At 39.9% G+C, this 19,797-nt stretch overlaps 1 protein-coding gene across 1 annotated transcript; it reads left to right on the top strand.

Moving 5' to 3' along the window:
* Nucleotides 1-476: 476 nt before the first annotated feature.
* Nucleotides 477-19,380, top strand: LOC147184241 (ankyrin repeat and fibronectin type-III domain-containing protein 1). Its single transcript, XM_086079693.1, has 19 exons — nucleotides 477-612; nucleotides 2,288-2,634; nucleotides 3,013-3,307; nucleotides 4,003-4,203; nucleotides 5,301-5,414; nucleotides 7,391-7,488; nucleotides 7,901-7,991; nucleotides 8,654-8,761; nucleotides 8,909-9,008; nucleotides 10,552-10,681; nucleotides 12,020-12,139; nucleotides 12,355-12,461; nucleotides 14,058-14,172; nucleotides 14,808-14,974; nucleotides 15,349-15,526; nucleotides 15,724-15,886; nucleotides 16,323-16,489; nucleotides 16,629-16,833; nucleotides 16,915-19,380. Exons 2-19 carry the CDS (start codon nucleotides 2,473-2,475, stop codon nucleotides 17,631-17,633), a joined length of 3,240 nt encoding a protein of 1,079 aa, XP_085935819.1. The 5' UTR covers nucleotides 477-612; nucleotides 2,288-2,472; the 3' UTR covers nucleotides 17,634-19,380.
* Nucleotides 19,381-19,797: the final 417 nt, after the last annotated feature.

The raw sequence follows: 19,797 nt of genomic DNA, 5'->3' as shown, positions 1-19,797 counted from the left end.
TGCATGGATTCAACTGGCAGCCAAACACGCAAACGGATGGCTTTACTTTTCTGTCACTATGTTTGCTTGATGTGAGCCACTTCCTGTTGTACAGCATTACGGCGGCTTTCATCTCTTTGCAGTCACCTCCAGTACATTTTGATCACATCATCACTCTGCACATTATTTGATGCAGCGTTTACATGGACGTTTATGTAGTCATTTGATCATTTTAGTGTGAGAAATGTGTTTTTATCAATATGTAAAAATGTCAGTTTGGAAACATACAGTACAAATATAAATAAAATGTTCCAATTAAAATGCAATAACTGTATTGCTTGTAATAAACACATTTACTAATGAACAATAACGCCACAATACAGTACTCAAGTTTGACACAGAGCTTCTTGCAGCTGACATAACGCCAGCAGGAGGAGGGTGGGCTGGCCCATGGCCCATTCAATAGAAGGGTCATAGGGGTGTGCTCAAACCACCGAGATGCATTCAGGTGCATGCACCCACAGAGAGGAAACGTTCTGAGTTCACGTCTATGGATTATATGTGATCAAAAGATGGTTATTCCAATTAAAGGATCATGTTGAAGCAACAATTTGGAATCTAAATGATGTGAAGGTAAGCATGACAACTAAATCTTTTTAGATTATGACCTCTTTTTTCCCTTTTTTTGTTTTTAAATAGCTAACTGTCTTGTTTAGATTAAACTATTAAACATTTCTGTCTTGCATTCTATTTGCAAACATCATTCCAGCTGCAAACAAATATCACAGTAATACTGTGATACAGGTAGTTAAAGGAAACAATTATACATGTTTAGGAACACAATGCAAACACAAACTGCTTATGTTATAATGACATTTAAAATGAAACATCAGCAGGAAATCTCTTCTTTTTAGAATGGCGGAACACCACTGGTTTGTCTTAAGGATGCAGGCGAAAGCAACAATATTGGATAAGACATTGTATTATGATATAAAGTTATAATACTATAATGGCATGTTATTGCTGGCTCCATCTTAAGAGCTGCAAGTCTTCAATTGTTTTTACATTTAGGTGAATGTTCTACATCATTAATGTCAAAATGTTTCATTCATTCATTCATTCATTCATTCGTTCATTAATTAATTAAAGTTTACATTAGCACTGTTAGCACATATAAGTTACATAAAGTAATACATCTATTTTGGGGGGATTTTAAAAATGAAACCCTAATTCAAACATTTCTGAACTCAACCTCCATAATGCGTTTTTGAAAACCTATGCAACATGTAAGCCCCACTTAGACGGAAAAAACAGACAGCCTGTTACCACAAGCTGAGATGCAACAGAATTTCATATGCAAAACCACAAAGGCCTTATGATGTGTATTTGTCATGAGTCATTGCTGCTCCTTTCTAAGTAGGCATTCATGCACTATTCGTGTCATTGCTATACTCTGAAGTGCAATTTGTGTACAGTTTTTTTCTATTCCCAGATCCTTTGCCTTCACTTATCTGTTATGCCTCAAAGCTAATCTCCCTCTCCCACTTGCATCGTCAGCACTTTAAAGCTGATGTAATGCATAATAAACAAACTGAGATAATTATACCAATAACAATGATTGTTATTGTCCCTGTTTGCTGTCACATGCCCACATCCTGGCAGGTGCAGGTCTCTTTAAGCAGGTACTGTGTGTTGTGTATCCCTGACGGATTTGGCATCATGAGGGCAAACACTTTCATACTCTGTCCTCAGATTGCACTAACAGAGATGTATTAGTTAACACTTGAACAGGGGAGTCCAAAGTAAAACAAATTTGGGGCCCTGGAGATACGAGGAATGAAGATCAGTCACTGCTAGATAGAGTATGTGTGGCTCAATGAAAGGGAGCCAGTGGAATGCTAAGGTTAAAAGGTAAAGTACAGTAGAGATGGACAAGGTGAAGGAGTTCAAGGACATGGGATCAACTGTTCAAATTAATGAGTGTGGAGAAAGAGGTGAAGAACAGTACAGACAGGTTGAAGTGGGTGAAATGAAAAGTGATCTGTGCCAGAAGAGCCCCAGCTAAAGTGAAAGGAAAAGTGTATTGATATGACGGCAGTGAGGCCGGCCTTGAAAATGATAATATTCTCTTTGAGAGTAACCAGGATGGACAATGTCAAGAATGAGCTCATTAGATGGACCACACAGACACACATTGATTTTATGATAGACAAATCTGTCCAAGGCTGCTTGTATATTCTCATTTGTATTCTCCTCTTTTTATTTCTTTTGACTCACCTTTCCTTGCATTTTTCTTATTCTGCCCAAGATTCTTTTTCTCACTTCTACTCACTTCTTCATCCCGTCTCCCCCCTTCCAGTCCTCTAAGGTTGGGGGGGTCCTAATAATTCCTAACTATGAACTAAAAATATTTCTGTCACCCTGCCATTTTCACTCTTGCCACCTTCTGTCTTCTTGTCCCTCTTTGCGTCTTCTCCTCTCCCCTGCTTTGTCATGTCTGTATCCATGAGGAACCCACCCCATCGCCGGCGCTCCTTGGGTCCCGTTTCACCCAAACGGATCTATAGAAACCTGTCAGTCAGGCTAAGGGGAGGAGAGTCCTCCGTCGGCGGTGGAACAGACACACCCAAGCGCCTTGGAAAATCTGCAGATGCTGTAAGATATTTATTTTTGTTTGTGGGGGGATCACTAAGTGTTGTTACAGTACTGTAGCAGCACTTTGTCATTACATCCTGCCTCTTTGTCATTATATATTTTTGCCAGGCTAGATACTCAAATTTAGGCTACCGTATAATTTGTTCATTTGTTTCGGACTCTGACTTAACCATATGAAATTGAACAGCGACAGTTTCAATGATTTTGCCTCTATTTACCACCACTATGAGTCAATCAATCAACATGGTGTTGAAGTGTGGACTGGATTAGATTGAAATGTTGTCCAATTCTGGACCTAAGTCTAATACTCTCTGATTTTTGCCTTTACCCAACCACCTACTTACCTTTGACCGTACCATGATCTTGTTGCCCCATTAGTACAAGACCTTGTGGGATGCGGTGGAGAATGAAGACACATTGGCCGTACAAAGTCTGCTGTCCCGGATCCACAATAACTATGGAGGAGGAGGAGGAGGAGGAGGAGGAGGAGGAGGAGGAGGAAGCCTATGGGAACGAGGAGAAAAGAAAGACAGAGACTGGGTGAAAGAGCGGGAGAGGGGGGTGAACAGAGTGAGCGAACAGGGCCTTGTCCCCCTGGATGTGGCTGCCCTTACCCACAATTCACCTCTGCTCCATGTGCTGGTAAAGGCTGGAGCTAGACACAACCCAATTTGTAAGTACACAGTTTAAAACTGCCATGGCGTGTTTAGAAAAAGTAATAACATTTCTAACAGGAAATAAACCCAACAACATATTGACCACTTGCATAATTAAATCCAAAGCAAACGCAACAAAAGGATTACATTATAGATATAAAACCACATGTAATATTGTTGTTTGAGAGATGTTTGTAATATTTGGTCACCCATTTCACCTACGGTACATAACAAGGGAAACATAATAGACATGGCTCTTGACTAAGACCAATTTGGGCGCCTATAGGCACCCTGAATTTTCCAACGGTACGCCTAAACAGATAAGAGGTTTTTGAGGGGTGGGGGAAGAAGTCTACATGACTCTGAAAGCCTCCATTTGGTTCAACTACAGCACATATTAGGCACAACTTGGTCTGAACCAATCAGAGAAAGTGAAGGGTGCAGCCACTCCCTAATTTGGTGTGGTCCAAACATTCACATGTGTGTGTTTGGAGATGTGTATGCTTCTCCCTGAGACCAACTCTTCCATCGAGGAACAAAGAAACTGACAGACTTGTGACTTTGAGTCACTCTGGAAAAATCACATATTTGCCCCAGATTTCCTGTCATATTGTATTGACAGTACTATTGCAATGTTAAAATCCAATGCTTTAATATAAATCATACTAAAGAACACACCTTGGTCTTTTTCTTTGTATGGCATGACTGCTAGTGTGCAAACCAGAAGAGTGGGCAGTAAAGCTTGATGATCTTGTGACATTGGCAAAAGAAAGGGTGGATGAGAGGAAGCAGGAGTTCTTGAAGAAGGCCGGGGCAGGGTCTCAAGCGCAGGCTGATGTCCATAGACAAATCAGACTCTGGAGCCTCAGGTTGCAACTTTACTGCCGGATGAAGGAGAATTTCCACCACACAGGTCAGTGGTCTTTGCATTGCATGCATTTTTATTATTTTTTAATTCTCTCAGAATGACGTAAGTCCTTGTTTTGATCCTTCAGGTTGTTACAATGCTCCCTCTGTACGAGCCCCTGCCGTGACTCTTGTTGCTTTCCTCTTACAAGCAATTACCTGACAGTTTTATGGGCAAGTTGATACAGAATAAACATGTCAGGCTCAACTTGATGGAGTAAAATGAAGCTTTCTCTCCTAATACGAAACAACATAACAAGATTCTAAAACTCCAGATGTTTTTTTTCTAATTTACTTTTTATCTATTTTTTAACTGTACGGCATAATAATCCCCAATAGGCCAGCTCCTGCAGTGCCAATTAAGACCAAGTGGTGTTTTTTTCAAGTTTGAGCCATGCAATTTGTTTTCTTAAGTAGACTTTTGCACAGTTGGGTCAGTTTAACAAGAACCCACTGTAGGGCCGTATTTTCATAGACAGACACACATGCGCTTGCCGTAAAAACAGACAAATCTTAACTTTCATGGTGGGATAAGTATATAGTTGACCATGTTTGGGAATTTGGCAGAGAGTGAAGCAAGGGATTTATTTTTAAATTAGATGCTCCCGGTGCACCTGGCAATTTTTGATGACAGAAAGTAGACCAGGCTTTGGGTCCTGTCACACACAGATGCACAATTGGGGGTAGAAAGCGGTCTCCAAGTATCCACTTCAAAGCTGCCAACTTAATATCATCTTCAAGTGGAAATCTTGTAGTTTTTTGTAAACGTACTTTGTGAGCGCCGATGTCCTGTACAGACTCCAGCAAGTCCGTTATGCTTCTGCAATGTAGACTGTGCACCTCTCGTACACTGAATTTAAAGGGATCTAGAAGAGCCGCTACGATTGGCCAGGAATCAAGCTGTGTTCACTCCCACGATGGCACAAATGACGATTTTAAATTCCAAAAGAAAGAAAACACCACCCATGAGCTCAGTCGGGCTGCACTTTGCACTAGACGTGTGCTGGGCATAAAAATAGTATAACATTTTGAAGTACATTATGCCATTTCAATATTGCTTGTTTTAAACACTTGTCTTGTGTATGTTTGAAATATTTTATCCAGACCTCCCAAGTCCTCCCAGTCAAGTGTCCATTGTGGTGACTAGCACATCTTCTCTATTTGTGGCAATCAAAGAGCTGGAAGGGGACTGCATGGGGCTCATCACCTGCTACAAGGGTAGGTATTCAAAAAAATCATTTTACAGGGAAGTTATTACAGATTGATACATTTTTTGCAACAGCTGATTAGACATTCAGCAAAGTTCTTGGGTTGACTGAACAGGAATTAACCTTAGCTTTGGGTTTGGCAACAGGAATGAATTTAAATGTCTTAAGAATAATCAACTTTTGGCAAAATCTTTATTAAAACAGCAATATTATGTAAATTCAGATGACCTGTACTGTGAGGAAGATTTTAAATGTTGATAATTGGTTAATGAAATGTGCCAGTTGATAATGCACTTTAAGTTACATCAACTTACACTATAGAACCTTAAGGCAAGGCAAGGCAGCTTTATTTACAGTATATATCTTATTTCATACCCAATGTACCTCACATAATAAAGTAAAACATTTAAAATCAATTACAAACAAAACTGGGACATTTAATAGCATATAAATTAAAGATATAAACAGTACTAAAATTCCCAAAACAACATACAATGACACCATTCAAGCAAAGTGTGGGTGGAGTTTTCTTTGTTTTGGTATTTTGCTTGAAGGGCACAAGTGGAAAGGGAAGTTTGCATTATTGTGTGCTGTTGTGGGAGGGAACGTAGCTGATTGGTTTGCCATCCAATGGAACTGTGTCCCCTCATTCCCTTTAAATTCAGCACATGAGAGGCATGCAGTCTACTTGCTGGAGTCCATGCAGGGGATTGGCGCACGCAAACTACATTTAAAAGGAACTGCAATTCCTCCACTTGTGGATGATGTTAAGTTGGCCGCTATCTAGTGGACATTTAGAGAACACCTTCTAACCCTGAGCGTGCGTCCAGGTGTGACAACCCCCAAGAAAATGCTTCCTTAACTCCATTGGGCTCTGACAAATACTTAGGTGGATGATGAAGGCTCTAACTGTTTGGTTGAAGTTTGAAGCTCATTCGGTGTTTTTCCTTCAGAGTATCAGAGTGCTGTGTTATCTGTTGTTGTGCATAATCTTGTCTGTTGTTTTGGTAAAGTGCCACCGAGTGACGAACACTGTAAAAATGTTAGAAGTCTGTAATTTAACCCATTGTTTTTTCACATACCCCCCCTTGCTTGAAGAGGGGTCGGATAGAAAAAAACATCTCTTAGCCATTTCATTAGCGACATTAATCTGCTAAAAAGTTCATCTCTTCGTCATAGGATGGGAGGGGTGCACTCAAAAATACTGTGTTGGGCTTTGCTCCCAGCAAATTACAGGGAAAGCTAATAGACGATTTACACTACAGGCTACATCCATTCTTATGGAGCTAACTAGCTGTTTGTTAGCTTTTTCCTATTCACTGTTTTGAAACACTGATAAAGTGGTTGCATTCTCCGATTGTCTATTTACCTCCGTATACACTTGAAGGAGTGGAAAATTTTATCATCTTGCACAAGACCCTGGGTATCACAAATTGACATGGTGTCAGCACTAACAGTAGAGTCTGAAATCTGATTGGTGGTTGCGGGGGTTAAAATAAATCAACATCCACATGCATGTACTGGAAGTAGTTAAGCCAAAACAAACACTACTGAAGCAGGACAATAGACTGTTAGAAATAAATAAATTAATTAATTAATTAATAAATTAATAAAATAGCATGAAGCAAAAATAACATGGTAGGTTCATTAAGCATCTAAATTGTGGATGTTCAATTAGCAAACACTATCACACCAATGAAAATGTTTAAGATTGAATAGTTCCAAAATTCACCCACTATTCTTAACATGGAAAGTTTCCAAATACTTCCTGTAAATAGTCCACCCCATTTGCAGCCCTATCTAAACAGTTCATTCATACCACAATCATCTAATGCAGTTAGACTGTAGCTGTAACGTTTTTTTTTTTTTGTCGTTCTAACTGCACAAATGCCAAGTACAGTATCCTTACCCAAGTCACTGAAACTTCAAGTTCAATCGACAGGGGAAAGAGAATAATTTATCAATGAGATTGTTTTGGTTTCACAGTGGAATGGAGCACTTCGGCAAGCTTCAAGCGCATCCTTGGCTCAGCCCAAGTTACAGAGACCAAGAATCCCTCCTGCAGTATCCAGGGACTCCTCGCTGTAAGACATCAAGTAACTACTCTCTCTCTCTCTCTCTCTCTCTCTCTCTCTCTCTCTCTCTCTCTCTCTCTCTCTCTCTCTCTCTCTCTCTCTCTCTCTCTCTCTCTCTCTCTCTCTCTCTCTCTCTCTCTCTCCCGCACGCACGCACGCCCGTACACATGCAAATGATGGCTTTAATTAGGCTACATGGACACAATACAATGCACACGCATTGAGCTTGAGCCAAAAACAAATTGTATTTATCATTATCATCTACTGTTTTCAACAATTTTATATGTGACGTAAAATAACACATCTCACCCAACTGTCATACTAACCAGATGAAGTTGCAATGAAAGGGACTTCTTTATCTTGAAATTGACGCTTCATCCAGTTCGTGCAATGTAATAATTTGGAGCCTCTTTAAATGCAGGGAGTGCATTACTTCGTCAGGGCGAGCGCCTATAATGTGAAAGGATGTGGCCCGCCTCAGGTTTCTACTCCAGTCAGTGCTGCTCCCTCCAGTAAGTATGTTTAACCTTGATGAGCGTTTTTTAAAGGCTCAATTCTTTTTCTGCTCTTGCAAAGGTTGCCATCAGCCTTGATGTGACAGTGGTAGGATCCACTCATTGGATAGATTACTGAATTATTCAAATTGGGAGGCTTAAAACTGTGACTGTGGGTTTTGTGCCATTGCTGCTGTGAGGTTGAATTAACATTCACTGCTGGCAATAACTTCAGTCTCTTATGGAGAAATGATGCCACACAATGATCATGACACTAGTGGGGCAATAATACTTTGATTAAATCCTAATACAAAAAAATTATGATTATTAATAATCGTATTGTGTTTGTGATGATCTTACTGTTGATGTAGTAGTTACAGTGGATAGAAAAGGTCTACACACCCCTGTTCAAATACTAGGTTTCTGTGACGTAAAAAATGAGTGTCTCAGGCTTTCAGACAAGGTGGATGAAATTAAGATGACTTCAAAATAGCAGTCAGTGTCAGCACGAAATACTCAGGCGTCTGCTCGAAAGAGAAAAAAAAAATCAGGAAAAGCATACTATAAAATAGTTCATCGTTATTTGGGGTTAATCAGAAGCACTTTAAATGAAAGCAGGTGTGCGCTTACTAGTTTATGGAATGAGTTTCCCGTATTGCATTTTTTTTTTTCTTTTGCAGGTTGGAGAGAGTGCAATAGTGTGAAATCCCAATACAGAAACCATGAGGGTCTAGTGAAGAAGCTTCTGGAAGATGCCGGAGATCCTCATAACAGAGGATACTACAAAGGTAACACATTTGCTGGTACAAATGGAATATGCCTCTTTGCTCCAGAGAGCTTCCAGTCATTGTCAAAGACTACATGTGGGTGCACAGTAAAAAAAAGAAAGAAAAATTCTGACTCATTCAATTCATCACCTCTCTGCCATTTCACAGAGAACCCAAAAGCCCACAGCCCCAGAAAACATTTGTCGATATCTCGGGGCATCAAACAACTGTTCCAGTCTGCTACCAAGTTTGTTCGACTCTTACAGAGGTAACCCTTAATCTCACTTAACCTGTCTCAGTGTGCCTTGTTGGCAGTTCGAGATTTAATGTGTTGTGAATAATGCAATAAACTACATCTCATCTGCTGGATACTGAACAAGCAGAAGCCTGAAGATAAGTGAGGATTATTTATTTTGAGCACTATTATGCTGGCTCACATCAATGGAATGTTCAAGTGACTGCTAAAAGCATCCTGATGACACAAGAGTCCTAATTAGCATGGCATGACCCCCCAATTTTTTTTTTTACTTGTTAGCATTCTACCTGTGCGACAATATAGTCAAGGCATTGATTATCAGTATTTCAGTCACATTTTATACAGAAATTAATAATAATAAAAAAGTCACACAGGGCTTCACAATCCCACAGTTGACAAGTAATAATGGCGTCCCCTGATAAAATCTTTGTTGCATGCATGATGAAATATTTAGAAAAAAAACTTTAAAAAGTAGCATGTAACATAAACACAATTAGAAAAGTAGAGGAGTACAAAGTACAGGTACTCGCTCTCAAAAAATAAATAGTACCCCTTCATGAATTTGCTCTAAGTACAGATACATGAACAATTTTACTTCTACTTTCCTCTACTGGCGGTAGCTAAGCAGGCCTAAGTAGTAGTAGTTAAACTAAATGCAAGAGTATACAAATAAGTCTTTAGTCGATTTTTTGGTAGCGGCTCAAATTTTCATAGTGGACCAGAGTGGACCAGCGTGTTTTGAACAAACATTTCAGTACGGAACATATGGTACCACTAAGTCAACAAGAAAGGAAAGGGCTGAGCCGTGTAATATTTTATGAGTAACAAAACCTTGACGTCACATCTCAGGTGGACCGAGAGCCAATGAATGTTGGACAGTATTGGGGTATTATGATCAAACTTTAGTGTCCACGTCAAGAGTCTTGCTGCAGCATTTTGTATTAACTGCAGGCTTTTAATACGAGACAAGGAAAGACCAGAGAGCAACATGTTACAATAATTTGGGTGAAACGTAACAAACATAAATTATGATGTCTGCCTCACTAATAGATAGTGTAGGTTAGATCTTACGGATATCACAGTTCTGGTCATATAATTTATGTTTATTTGATTGGAGAGGGTTTAGTCAAATACTGGTATAACATCAAGATTTCTTTGCTGAGTCACTTTTGGTAATAGCACATTTATCAAGACTCAGAATGATGTCCTTAAACAGGTGCCGGTTGTCATGACAACAGACTCACTGAACCACCAAGTGCGGACCTCATGAGGATCAATGCTTGATCCGTTGCCTATGGATCAGGAATGTAGCCTGCAAAATGTCACATGAAAACATCTCTCTCACTCTTTCTCTTTCTCTTTCTCTTTCTCTTTCTCTTTCTCTTTCTCTTCTCTCTCTCTCTCTCCCTCTCTCTCTCTCTCTCCCTCTCCCTCTCTCTCTCTCTCCCTCTCTCTCCTCTCTCTCTCTCTCTCTCTCTCTCTCTCTCTCTCTCTCTCTCTCTCTCTCTCTCTCTCTCTCTCTCTCTCTCTCTCTCTCTCTCTCTCTCCCTCTCAGGGGTGTGTACTTGGCAACTGTGTTCTACCACAAGGAAAACATCCTGGTGACAGCTGAAGATCAATTCCCACTGGTGGAGATCCAGTGCTGCTCAACCACTGTCACTCACAACTTTGTTTGGTTTGCCAAGGTGAGCTCCTCAGGGACACGTCCGTGAACATATACTACACACACTATAATGACAGGAAGTATTTGAAAACTTTCCGTGTTAAGAATAGTGGGTGAATTTTGAAACTATTCAATCTTAAACATTTTTCATTGGTGTGATAGTGTTTGCTAATTGAACATCCATTCATTCAGCCGATTGCAGAGCCCAAATAGACAAACAACCCGGACAATTTAGAAATTGTATTAATTTATTTCTAACAGTCTATTGTCCTGCTTCAGTACTGTTTGTTTTGGCTGATCTACTTCCAGTACATGCATGTGGATGTAGATTTTTTTAACCCCCGCAATTACCAATCAGATTTCAGACTCTACTGTATATGCTGACACCGTGTCAATTTGTGATACCCAGGGTCTTGTGCAAGATGATGCCTCTTTCCACTCCTTCAAGTGTATGTGGAGGTGCATGGAATCTTCCTAACTCCAACAGACCAAAAATGAACGAACGTCAAAATTGACTCTAATAAAGTCAAATTTACACTACAGAATTTACTGTGAAGGGCAGACCTCTGGTGAAAACACATTGGCAGCTACTGCCTGAAAGCAAATACAGCATCTTCATAATGGCATGCAATTTCTGACAACATCAGTGTCTTGTACACATCCATAAACAGTACAGTATACTCTGGTAGGCGTCTGTTGAACCTAGTGAAAGGTTGTGAGGCGCTGTTCAACATAACATATCACCGTCCTGTGAAGTCACATTGCAACGTGTGCTTATGACCAAATGGACCAACACTAAAAAAGACAAAAAATAGTGAACCAAGCTTTCATTATTTTAATCCGTAGCAGGCCACTTTAGTTATGAAGATCAAAAACTCCCATATTCATATTTTTATTTTCATTTTCACCACCCACTCACAAAGTTCCATGGGAATTGGCTGTGTGTGTGTTTCGTGTAAACATTCGAATAAACAAAACATACCAACTAACAAGGGTCTCGCCTAGGTTCACGTAATAATGCTCAGTTCCCATTGCACTTTCAGATAGGAATTAATTTAACAATATGTTTATTTTTGGGTTGGAAGTGCAGTGGTGTAAACTTGAACTACTGGTTTAAAATGAGAGCTGTGTAGATAAATTGGCATGCAAAACAAACCATCATGCTTGGAAATGCCCAGTTTTTGATACTCTTACATCAAATCTCATTTAAATTGTGCATCAGTGTACAGTACAGTATATCCCTATTGGAATGCAGTCATTGCACAGCTTTTCCTTCTTATCAATTATTCAGTACGTAGGGTATGTAACTCCATGCAAGAACTGCAATTTAGAATGGAATGCCCATCTATTTTTTTTACAGTTGTCATGTGCATGGCAGCAAGTACCCTGGCTCCAGCAAGCACTCTCCTCTGCTCATTCATCTTCCTCATCCCTCCTACAGAACAGGCACAATATTTTAAAAGCGGTCTCCCAGCTGCAGGTAGGAAGTTTAATTACCAATGCTGCATACTAAGAAGAATTCAAATAAGTGAATTGCTATTTTAATTGCTTCTAAGCATTTCTACTGATTAGTGATTACCTCTTCACTTCACCACCCTAGGCTGTTCTAAGCCCCCTTTTGTTGAATTAATCCCCAATATTAACATTCAGTATATTCATCCTCATGTTTACCTCTTCTCCCTACTTTGCTTCCAGTCTTCACTGGGGACAATGGACCTTGGCCAAGTGTACTATGAACCACTCAAAGACCGACAGGGCAACATTTTACTTGTGACATTAAAGGAGTTCCCAAATGCTGCCAGGTGAGCGCTGATTCCAACCAGACAACTAGAAACGTTTGTCAGCAAAATAGTTTTGAACTTTTGTTTGAAACATTACATATTGCTTGGAGTTGTTTGCCAGGGCTGAAATCTACTAGACTACACTATCGATCTGCTTTCCACAAAAGGAGAGAGAGAAAACAAGTCCAAATTGAACTGAAAACATTTCCTTGGAGATTGGATATAAATGTGTAGATGCAATTTCTGGTGTAACTACACATCAAGTACGGGTTCTCTATGGCTGCAAATAATTATGATATATATATATATATTTTTTTTTTTTTTAAAGAATAGATTAAACTGAGTATTTTTTTCCCAATAAATTTATTAGGATTCAAATACCGTTTGGTATGTAAGAAGTGAGAAGATAGCAAATAATGTTTATAATTGTTTTCCAAAGTAAAAGCAGATTTTTGCAAATGTCTTATTTCGATCAAACACGAAAGATAATCAGTTTGCTTTCATGTAGGACTTTAGAAATCAGAGAATATTCAGTTTTGTGAGGGTGACATCAGGGGAGTTTGACAATTTTAGGTTAAACAACAGCTACCCTAACACTAAACCTAACCCTAAACAATTATTCGATTTTATTTTTATTATTATTATTTAATTAATTAATTATCAATTCATCAATTGATTTGGACTACATGAAACTCCTAAAATTCACATAAAAGTATCATTGTTATTATATACATGCATACACAAAATTAGATTTATGCATTCATCTCATTGCTTTGTTAAACCCAAGAGCATGCTCGCCTACCGCTCACAGGTCTAGTGGATGACTGTAGTACTTAAAAGTTAAAGTAACACTGTGCAAAAGTTAACCACCAGACGTCGCAAAATAATAGAATACAGCCCAAGTGTGTGCATTTCAAAGCGCGTGTAATGCGGTGACTCAGAGAGACCACATTTCACAAGCCCACCAATTAATATTTTGCGTGAGCGAGCAAGCATCTCGGCGAGCGACGGTGACTTGGCATTCGGCGAGGACCTCGGCGAGCAACGCCGAAAGACTGAGCGAGCCGGAGTTAGTCGGAGCAGCTAACCAGAGTGGCTAGTGGGAGTTAGCCGTAGGTCGGAGTGGCTAACGAGACTTAGTGGGAGAGGCTAGTAAAAAAAAAAAAAAAAAAAAAAAGCTAGTAAAAGCTTGCGAGAGTAAGACAGAAGGTGTCAAACGCCCAAATCACAGGACTCAGCAACGACCCCTTGCAGGCCTCAACAGTAGAAAGTAAGCAGCGGTCGCCCCATTGGGTCCGACACTACCTACAAGCACCACCAGGGCTAACTACGTTCACGAAGTTGTCTTTTGGGCATCTGTTGCAAGAAGATGGCGGCGAAACAAGTTAGCCTCCTGTCATGACCGACGCCACCTAATTAGCGATTACTAGACCTACTATTATATTAGAAAATGTAGCTATGTTGACGTGATATCACTTTTTTTTTGTATATATTTGAAATCAATAGTGGGTTTTACAATAAATGAATTATTATTCACCACTAGATGGCGCGAAATATCGTGTGTAGTACATCCGCGTGTAGTTATACATTAATGCTTTTGTTTTTCTCTATTTCAAGCCCTCCTGAGCCTCCACTGCAGTGGATGCCCCTGGCTCGCCTGGAGAAAAACCGTAGCAGAGCTCCTCTGCTGCCTGAACCCACCGCAATGGATATGCTCTATGAACACTTAAGGGTGAGGCTTGTTTGCTTTTAAAAAGAAGAGAGCGCGAGAGACAGAGATAGGGAGAGAGACAGAGAGACTAATGATGCATAGATATTCAGCCTTAAGCTATCCCAGGCAAAAAAAAATAATGCTATATTTTTAAACAGTTTTCATTTCATCCCATCTCGCAGCTGTGCAGAAATGTTCTGACATGAGCAATGTTTTTCACAAACTAAGATAAAGATTAAAATAAATACATGCTTATTTATTTATTTGTTTATTTTAAATCATTATCCCCCCCAGGGGAAATTCAACTCACAATCTGCTGTAAATGTTATTTTTGCGCAATATTCAGAGGATGAAATCACACACATGCTGGCATGCGAGGAGTGATTCAAAGTGAACGTGGTGTGCAAATAATGCTGCATCTCTTGAGCTGGGGGATGATGACAGTGCATTGCTTAAGGGCACTTAACAATAGCCTGCGAACAGACTAGCATCTCTCCAACAGCTAGTATTTGTGTCCACATTTGGACTTCAAACTGTGTCTGTGGCCATGCCCTTAGCTAAAGCAGACTAATACTGAGCTGAAACAATAAAACATTACATGCAATCAATAAACATCTCTTGAATTCATCAACAAAGAATCTCCATTTTGCTCCTAGGAGAAGCTGGACTACCATAGGCACAGCAATCAGTGGGCCAAATCGGGTCTGTATGTGGGCATCCTGAAACTATGGAGCTCAGTGGACCAGATCAGGGTTTTGGTGCCTCAAAGACTGCCCAATTTACTTTGCCACACACGGGTCAGACACAATGCCCACGTCACCAGGTAACACCCATGAAATTACAATTGGGGAAAAGCGCAACTTTAAATTATGATTGTATGCTATGAAGATGCGTAATGGGTCAAGCTCAAGTTATTGGAAAGTCGTCGAATGAATGCGTGTAAAAAGATGAAGGTTTCCATTTCTTCCATTAAAAGGAAGCTATTTAGCAGCTAAGCTTGAACACTTTCCTGCACTTTCCCATTAATTATGAACAAAGATAAGACAAGACTACCAAAGGAAATCAAGTCTTGCTAAATCTGCGCTGGAAATTCATTATCACAAACTTTCTTAATGCATAATTTGTTATCAGAGTACCACAGGGTCTCTGTGACTTGCTATTCATGATGCATTTCATATTTCTTTTGCACTGTAATAGAGAAGAGTGGGCATGGCTCCAGAGTAATGTTTATGAAACAACTAGTGACGGTGTTCAGAACCTACTGGGCAGCAAGGAGGACAACATGGTGGAAAACAGCAGTCTGGTGGAGTTCATCAGGGCCCTCAGATCAGCAGTCTCACATCTTCTGACCAAGCTCAACATCCCCCTCTACAGGGTAAACACAGATTGACAACTGGAATGTATCCGTCCATGTGAGCCATCCATTTGACCCGTGTCTAGCTAAGTTTACATTCCCACATGCCAAGAGTACACTCTGGACTGGACGACGGTCAAAGAATGGCTACATATAGACAAACCACCCCTTTCTATAGGGAATACAAGTATGGCTTTTATCATATGTGTCTGTGACAGGCTTATCAGTATGGCATATACACCAGAGAGCTGCTGCAGTTAGGCGACAAAGTGTCCATGCTGCTGCTTCTTCCTCCAAGTGAAGACTTTAGCTCCAGCTACTGGCCTCTGTTGGGAACCAAAGAGCCCGGCCTTACCATGCCCTTGCAGATCTTTGAGCTGGGTGGGTCCAAAAGTCAACTCAACACATCCTTAGCTTCTCTTTTGGTAGTTTTCAAACTAAGATGGAAAGCCAAACAAGGTTAATTAACAGCTAAGGAATGTGATTCATCTTGTGACAAAAGTGCCACAGTTGGAATATACAGTACGTCATGGAGGAAATTCATCATTAATACTAATTAAAACTGATTGTATTTGTAAAGGAGGACTCTGGGGGGAAAAATCCATAACCCACAGATTCATGTAATTAGCACAAAACCTTTTGAAGATAAATCAGACTAATCTTTGTGGAGGTTTGACCTTCCTTTGACATAAATGTCTCCTTCTTTTGACCCCACTTGATAATTCCCACTCGTAGAATACATTAAAACCCCCTAATTAGTACTCAACCTGCTTTATTTCGCTAATGTGAATTTCCTTTTAACTTTCATTATAACTAGTTCACCTTTGGACATATGAGCGGGACTTTGTGTCCCAGTACTGCAAGGTCTGGGTGAGGCTGGAGCTGGACTCTCACCTGGCTCAGCAGGCTCTGCGGGAGGCGTTGGACACCAGGGAAGTGCAAGTGGCCCGCGAGCGTCTCAACCACGTCACCGACCTTTCCCATGTAAGAATTTTTTTTGTGTGCTATTTTGTGGAACATAACACTCAGGCAAACAACATGTTGCATCCCAAGGGGTTTCTCTCAATTCTTAATAAAGCATTTTCAATGACAATAATCAGAATTTCTTGCCATTTTCTATCAGCGTCTGGATGTTGTGTGGCGAGATGCCCGCTGGATTATGGACTGTCTGCAATGCGTTCGATCTAAGCAGTGGGTGGGAGCGGTGCCTCTTGGGTTGGTGATGGGCGGAGACCCGCCGCCTTGCCCCGACGCCGAGGAGGAGGACGAAAGATTAACTGCCAGACTGACGTGGCCCCTTCGACTACAGTCAAAAAGGGCCACCACAGGTAAAAATGTGGATGTCCTCAATCATATTCAAATAGCAATTGACAATTAAAGTAATTCCTTTGTATTTGTTTTCCTTTCAGAGACTTTAGTCAGCATGGCTCCACCAAATGTTGTCACGGCCGAAGTCTCCCCTACAGCAGGAAATATGGTCGTCGTAGAGGAGAGCCCACTGGTATCAATGGAAGGCGTTGCAAAGGGAGGGTACCCAGTCGACATCAGTGTCCAATCAACTGTGGATATGACCAGCATTGGCGAGTCAGAATTGTTATGTGCTACTTTAATTGAATCCGGACTGGAGTCTGCTGCTGTCGGGCCGTTGGAAGTAGGGTTTGCAGCTTTGGATGCACCCGAATCCCTCAGTGCGACGGAGCACTTCCGCTCCAGCATCTCCGAAGTCATCCACCCAATGGAGATGGCTGAGTTGGTGGATATTTTGCCCACGCTGAGTCTTATCGAAGAGGAGACCCCAAGTAGTCATTCTGCACCGTCGGTGATGGATATGCTTCAAAGCTTTGGACTGGGGATCAGTGAAAAGGGCAGCTGCTTTGAGTCAGATAATTCACAGTTGATGGATGGGGCCGAGCCAATCCTGCATTCTAATCAAAGCATCAGTGTGACAGACACAAACTCTAACCATGCTGCTTTATTAGAGCAAGACATGCCCAGCTCACACGCCACGCTATGTGATACAGAAAGTCCCCCAGAAGATAACATATCTCTACAGGTTTCCAGCAGGGGACTGAATTTTCTAGTGAGGAACCAGGCGGAATGGGACAGACCATTTAACAGCTCCTCTTGATAAAGTTTCTGCAAAGACTCAACTAATTGATACAGCTGCAGGCCAGCTGATTTATCACACTGACTTTTTGGATCAATCACACCAACGTTTGGATCTAATGGCACATATTAACTGAAACAGTGAAACAAATCAAATATTTCTATTCACTATTCTTAATGTATTAGAATACATAGGCATGCTGCCTTTATGCACTTCCTGAACTGCCTAACAATCAGTTTGTGCCGATCGTACCATTTTGCTGATTCAACTCAAATCAAAACACAAAATGATAGAAGGAAACAAACACAGAATGCAGTAGTGGTGTTTTTGCCGCTTAAAATGTGGTGATGCAACATTTTACTGTCAAATGATGACATTAAAAAAAAAAAACACCTGTATTCTATCTTTAAATGTGTCAAATATTTGCGTGTATTTTCAAACATATTGTGTGATTTTTTTTCAGCATACCGTAACATAAAAATTGGGCTGAAAAGAAAGAAAGCTATTCACATGTTTTGACTGAAGAGAACAGATTTTTTTAAACAAATGTGAACAAAAATGTATGGATGTAAAATATAACTTTTGAACGACCGTCTCTACACCCTGAGCCACGGCCGCCATACAATAGCGTGAGGTAGTTCCAGTATAGGCTACTGCAGAACATAGAAATGACTACTTTCATTAATTCCAACATATCGACCAATTTTTAATGTGCCTTAGAGCTGTTTAGGTTGACAACCATATCCCTGTTCATACTCAAAAGGGAAGTATATTGTTTGGGAGCGTAATGATAAGTGTTTAAGCATAAACTTTCTTTTCCTAATCTCATAGAATGTGATACACAGCGTGTATTTATTTTATTTTTTGCACGTCACTGCCTGGGCAGCAGTGACTTCTGTAGATTGCTCTGCTCTGTTTTTCCTTACAAGTGCTGCTTTGGGAGTTCTAAAATGGTTTATAGCTGCAGTGTGTTAAAACTAAATGATTGAATATTTGCTGCAAAAGTTCTTCATCTGTTTGTTTGACCTTGCTGATTCCTGTCAAAATGGAAGCTACTCTATATGCTACTCTATATGCCTTGAAGTATTGGGACACATCCCTTAATAATAATAATAATTATACTAGGCATAATAATAATAATTATTATTATTATAATTATTATTAGTAATAATAATAATATGAATATTATTAATATTATTGACATTTCTCAGTTGCTGCATGACAAGGAGCAAGCTTAGAAAAGTTGGGTTTGGAAGAACTTAGTAGCCTTGATCTTAACTCCATCAAGCACAAATGACGAAGAAGTATAATAATGTGATATGAGTTCTTCATTTGGCTGTTCTAGCCAAAAAACAAACAAACAAACAAAATACTGGAATACGATGGATTTTTAAATATACAGCAGGAACCACAGCATAGTAACTAAGTAAAATTCAATGATGTTGCCTTTCACATTCGAAAAACATATTTCCTAGGCTAACTGACGACTCTTAATTTGTCGCTTAGTGTGAATGTGAGTGTGAAACTGTGAATGCTCGTTTGTCTATACATACCCTACGATTGGCTGGCGACCAGTCAAGGGTGTACCCAAGTCTCATCCAAAGTAATCTGAGACAGGTAACACCTTCCCCTGTCGTGCAGAAAAACAATGGATAGATCTAATTAATATCTTGAGTGTTTGACACTCAGTGTTGTCAAGATTGATCTTTCTCCATAGTAATAGGTGTAAAGCTGGAATTCTCAAAATGTGATATGTGAGCTTGGCAAGAGCTAGTGAGACTGAATTTAAAAATACAAATAAATTTTAAAGTGAAATACAATGCACTTGTCTCTTTCCTTCTTTCCTTTAAAATCCAGTACAGAACTTTTTTTTAAGTACACTTCAGTTGTATTTAATGTAAGAAGGCTACATTAGATTTGAACTTTCAGAACTGATTATTTTTAAATGTTTAAGTAAAATTTATATTAGTCATATGTGCAATAAATTTTTATTAAATCATTTAAGTAGACCTACACTTTTTTCTTTCCCAATGTCCAAATGCAGTGTTAATATTAAAACTGTTTTTAATGTGACAGTAGGAACAAAATCTTTGCATCGACTTTTATCAGGCAGATGTGTTTTTCGATCGAGAGCTTCAGCTGTCACCAGTTTTCCTTGTGGCAGAACACAGTTCACAAGTACACA

The sequence above is a fragment of the Leptonotus elevatus genome, chromosome 1 (assembly GCF_054856555.1).
Source record: "Leptonotus elevatus isolate MCC_2025b chromosome 1, RoL_Lele_1.0, whole genome shotgun sequence".
Taxonomy (NCBI): Eukaryota; Metazoa; Chordata; class Actinopteri; order Syngnathiformes; family Syngnathidae; genus Leptonotus; species Leptonotus elevatus.
Note: the sequence above shows the minus strand (reverse complement) of the source record. Positions and strands in the feature narration are given on the sequence as shown.

Coding starts and splice junctions, on each gene's coding strand:
- LOC147184241 (XM_086079693.1), top strand. CDS start 2,473: ATGTCTGTATCCATGAGGAACCCACCCCATCGCCGGCGCTCCTTGGGT. Junction 7,489..7,900: donor GTATCCAGGGACTCCTCGCT/GTAAGACATCAA, acceptor CTTTAAATGCAG/GGAGTGCATTACTTCGTCAG. Junction 15,527..15,723: donor TCAACATCCCCCTCTACAGG/GTAAACACAGAT, acceptor TGTCTGTGACAG/GCTTATCAGTATGGCATATA.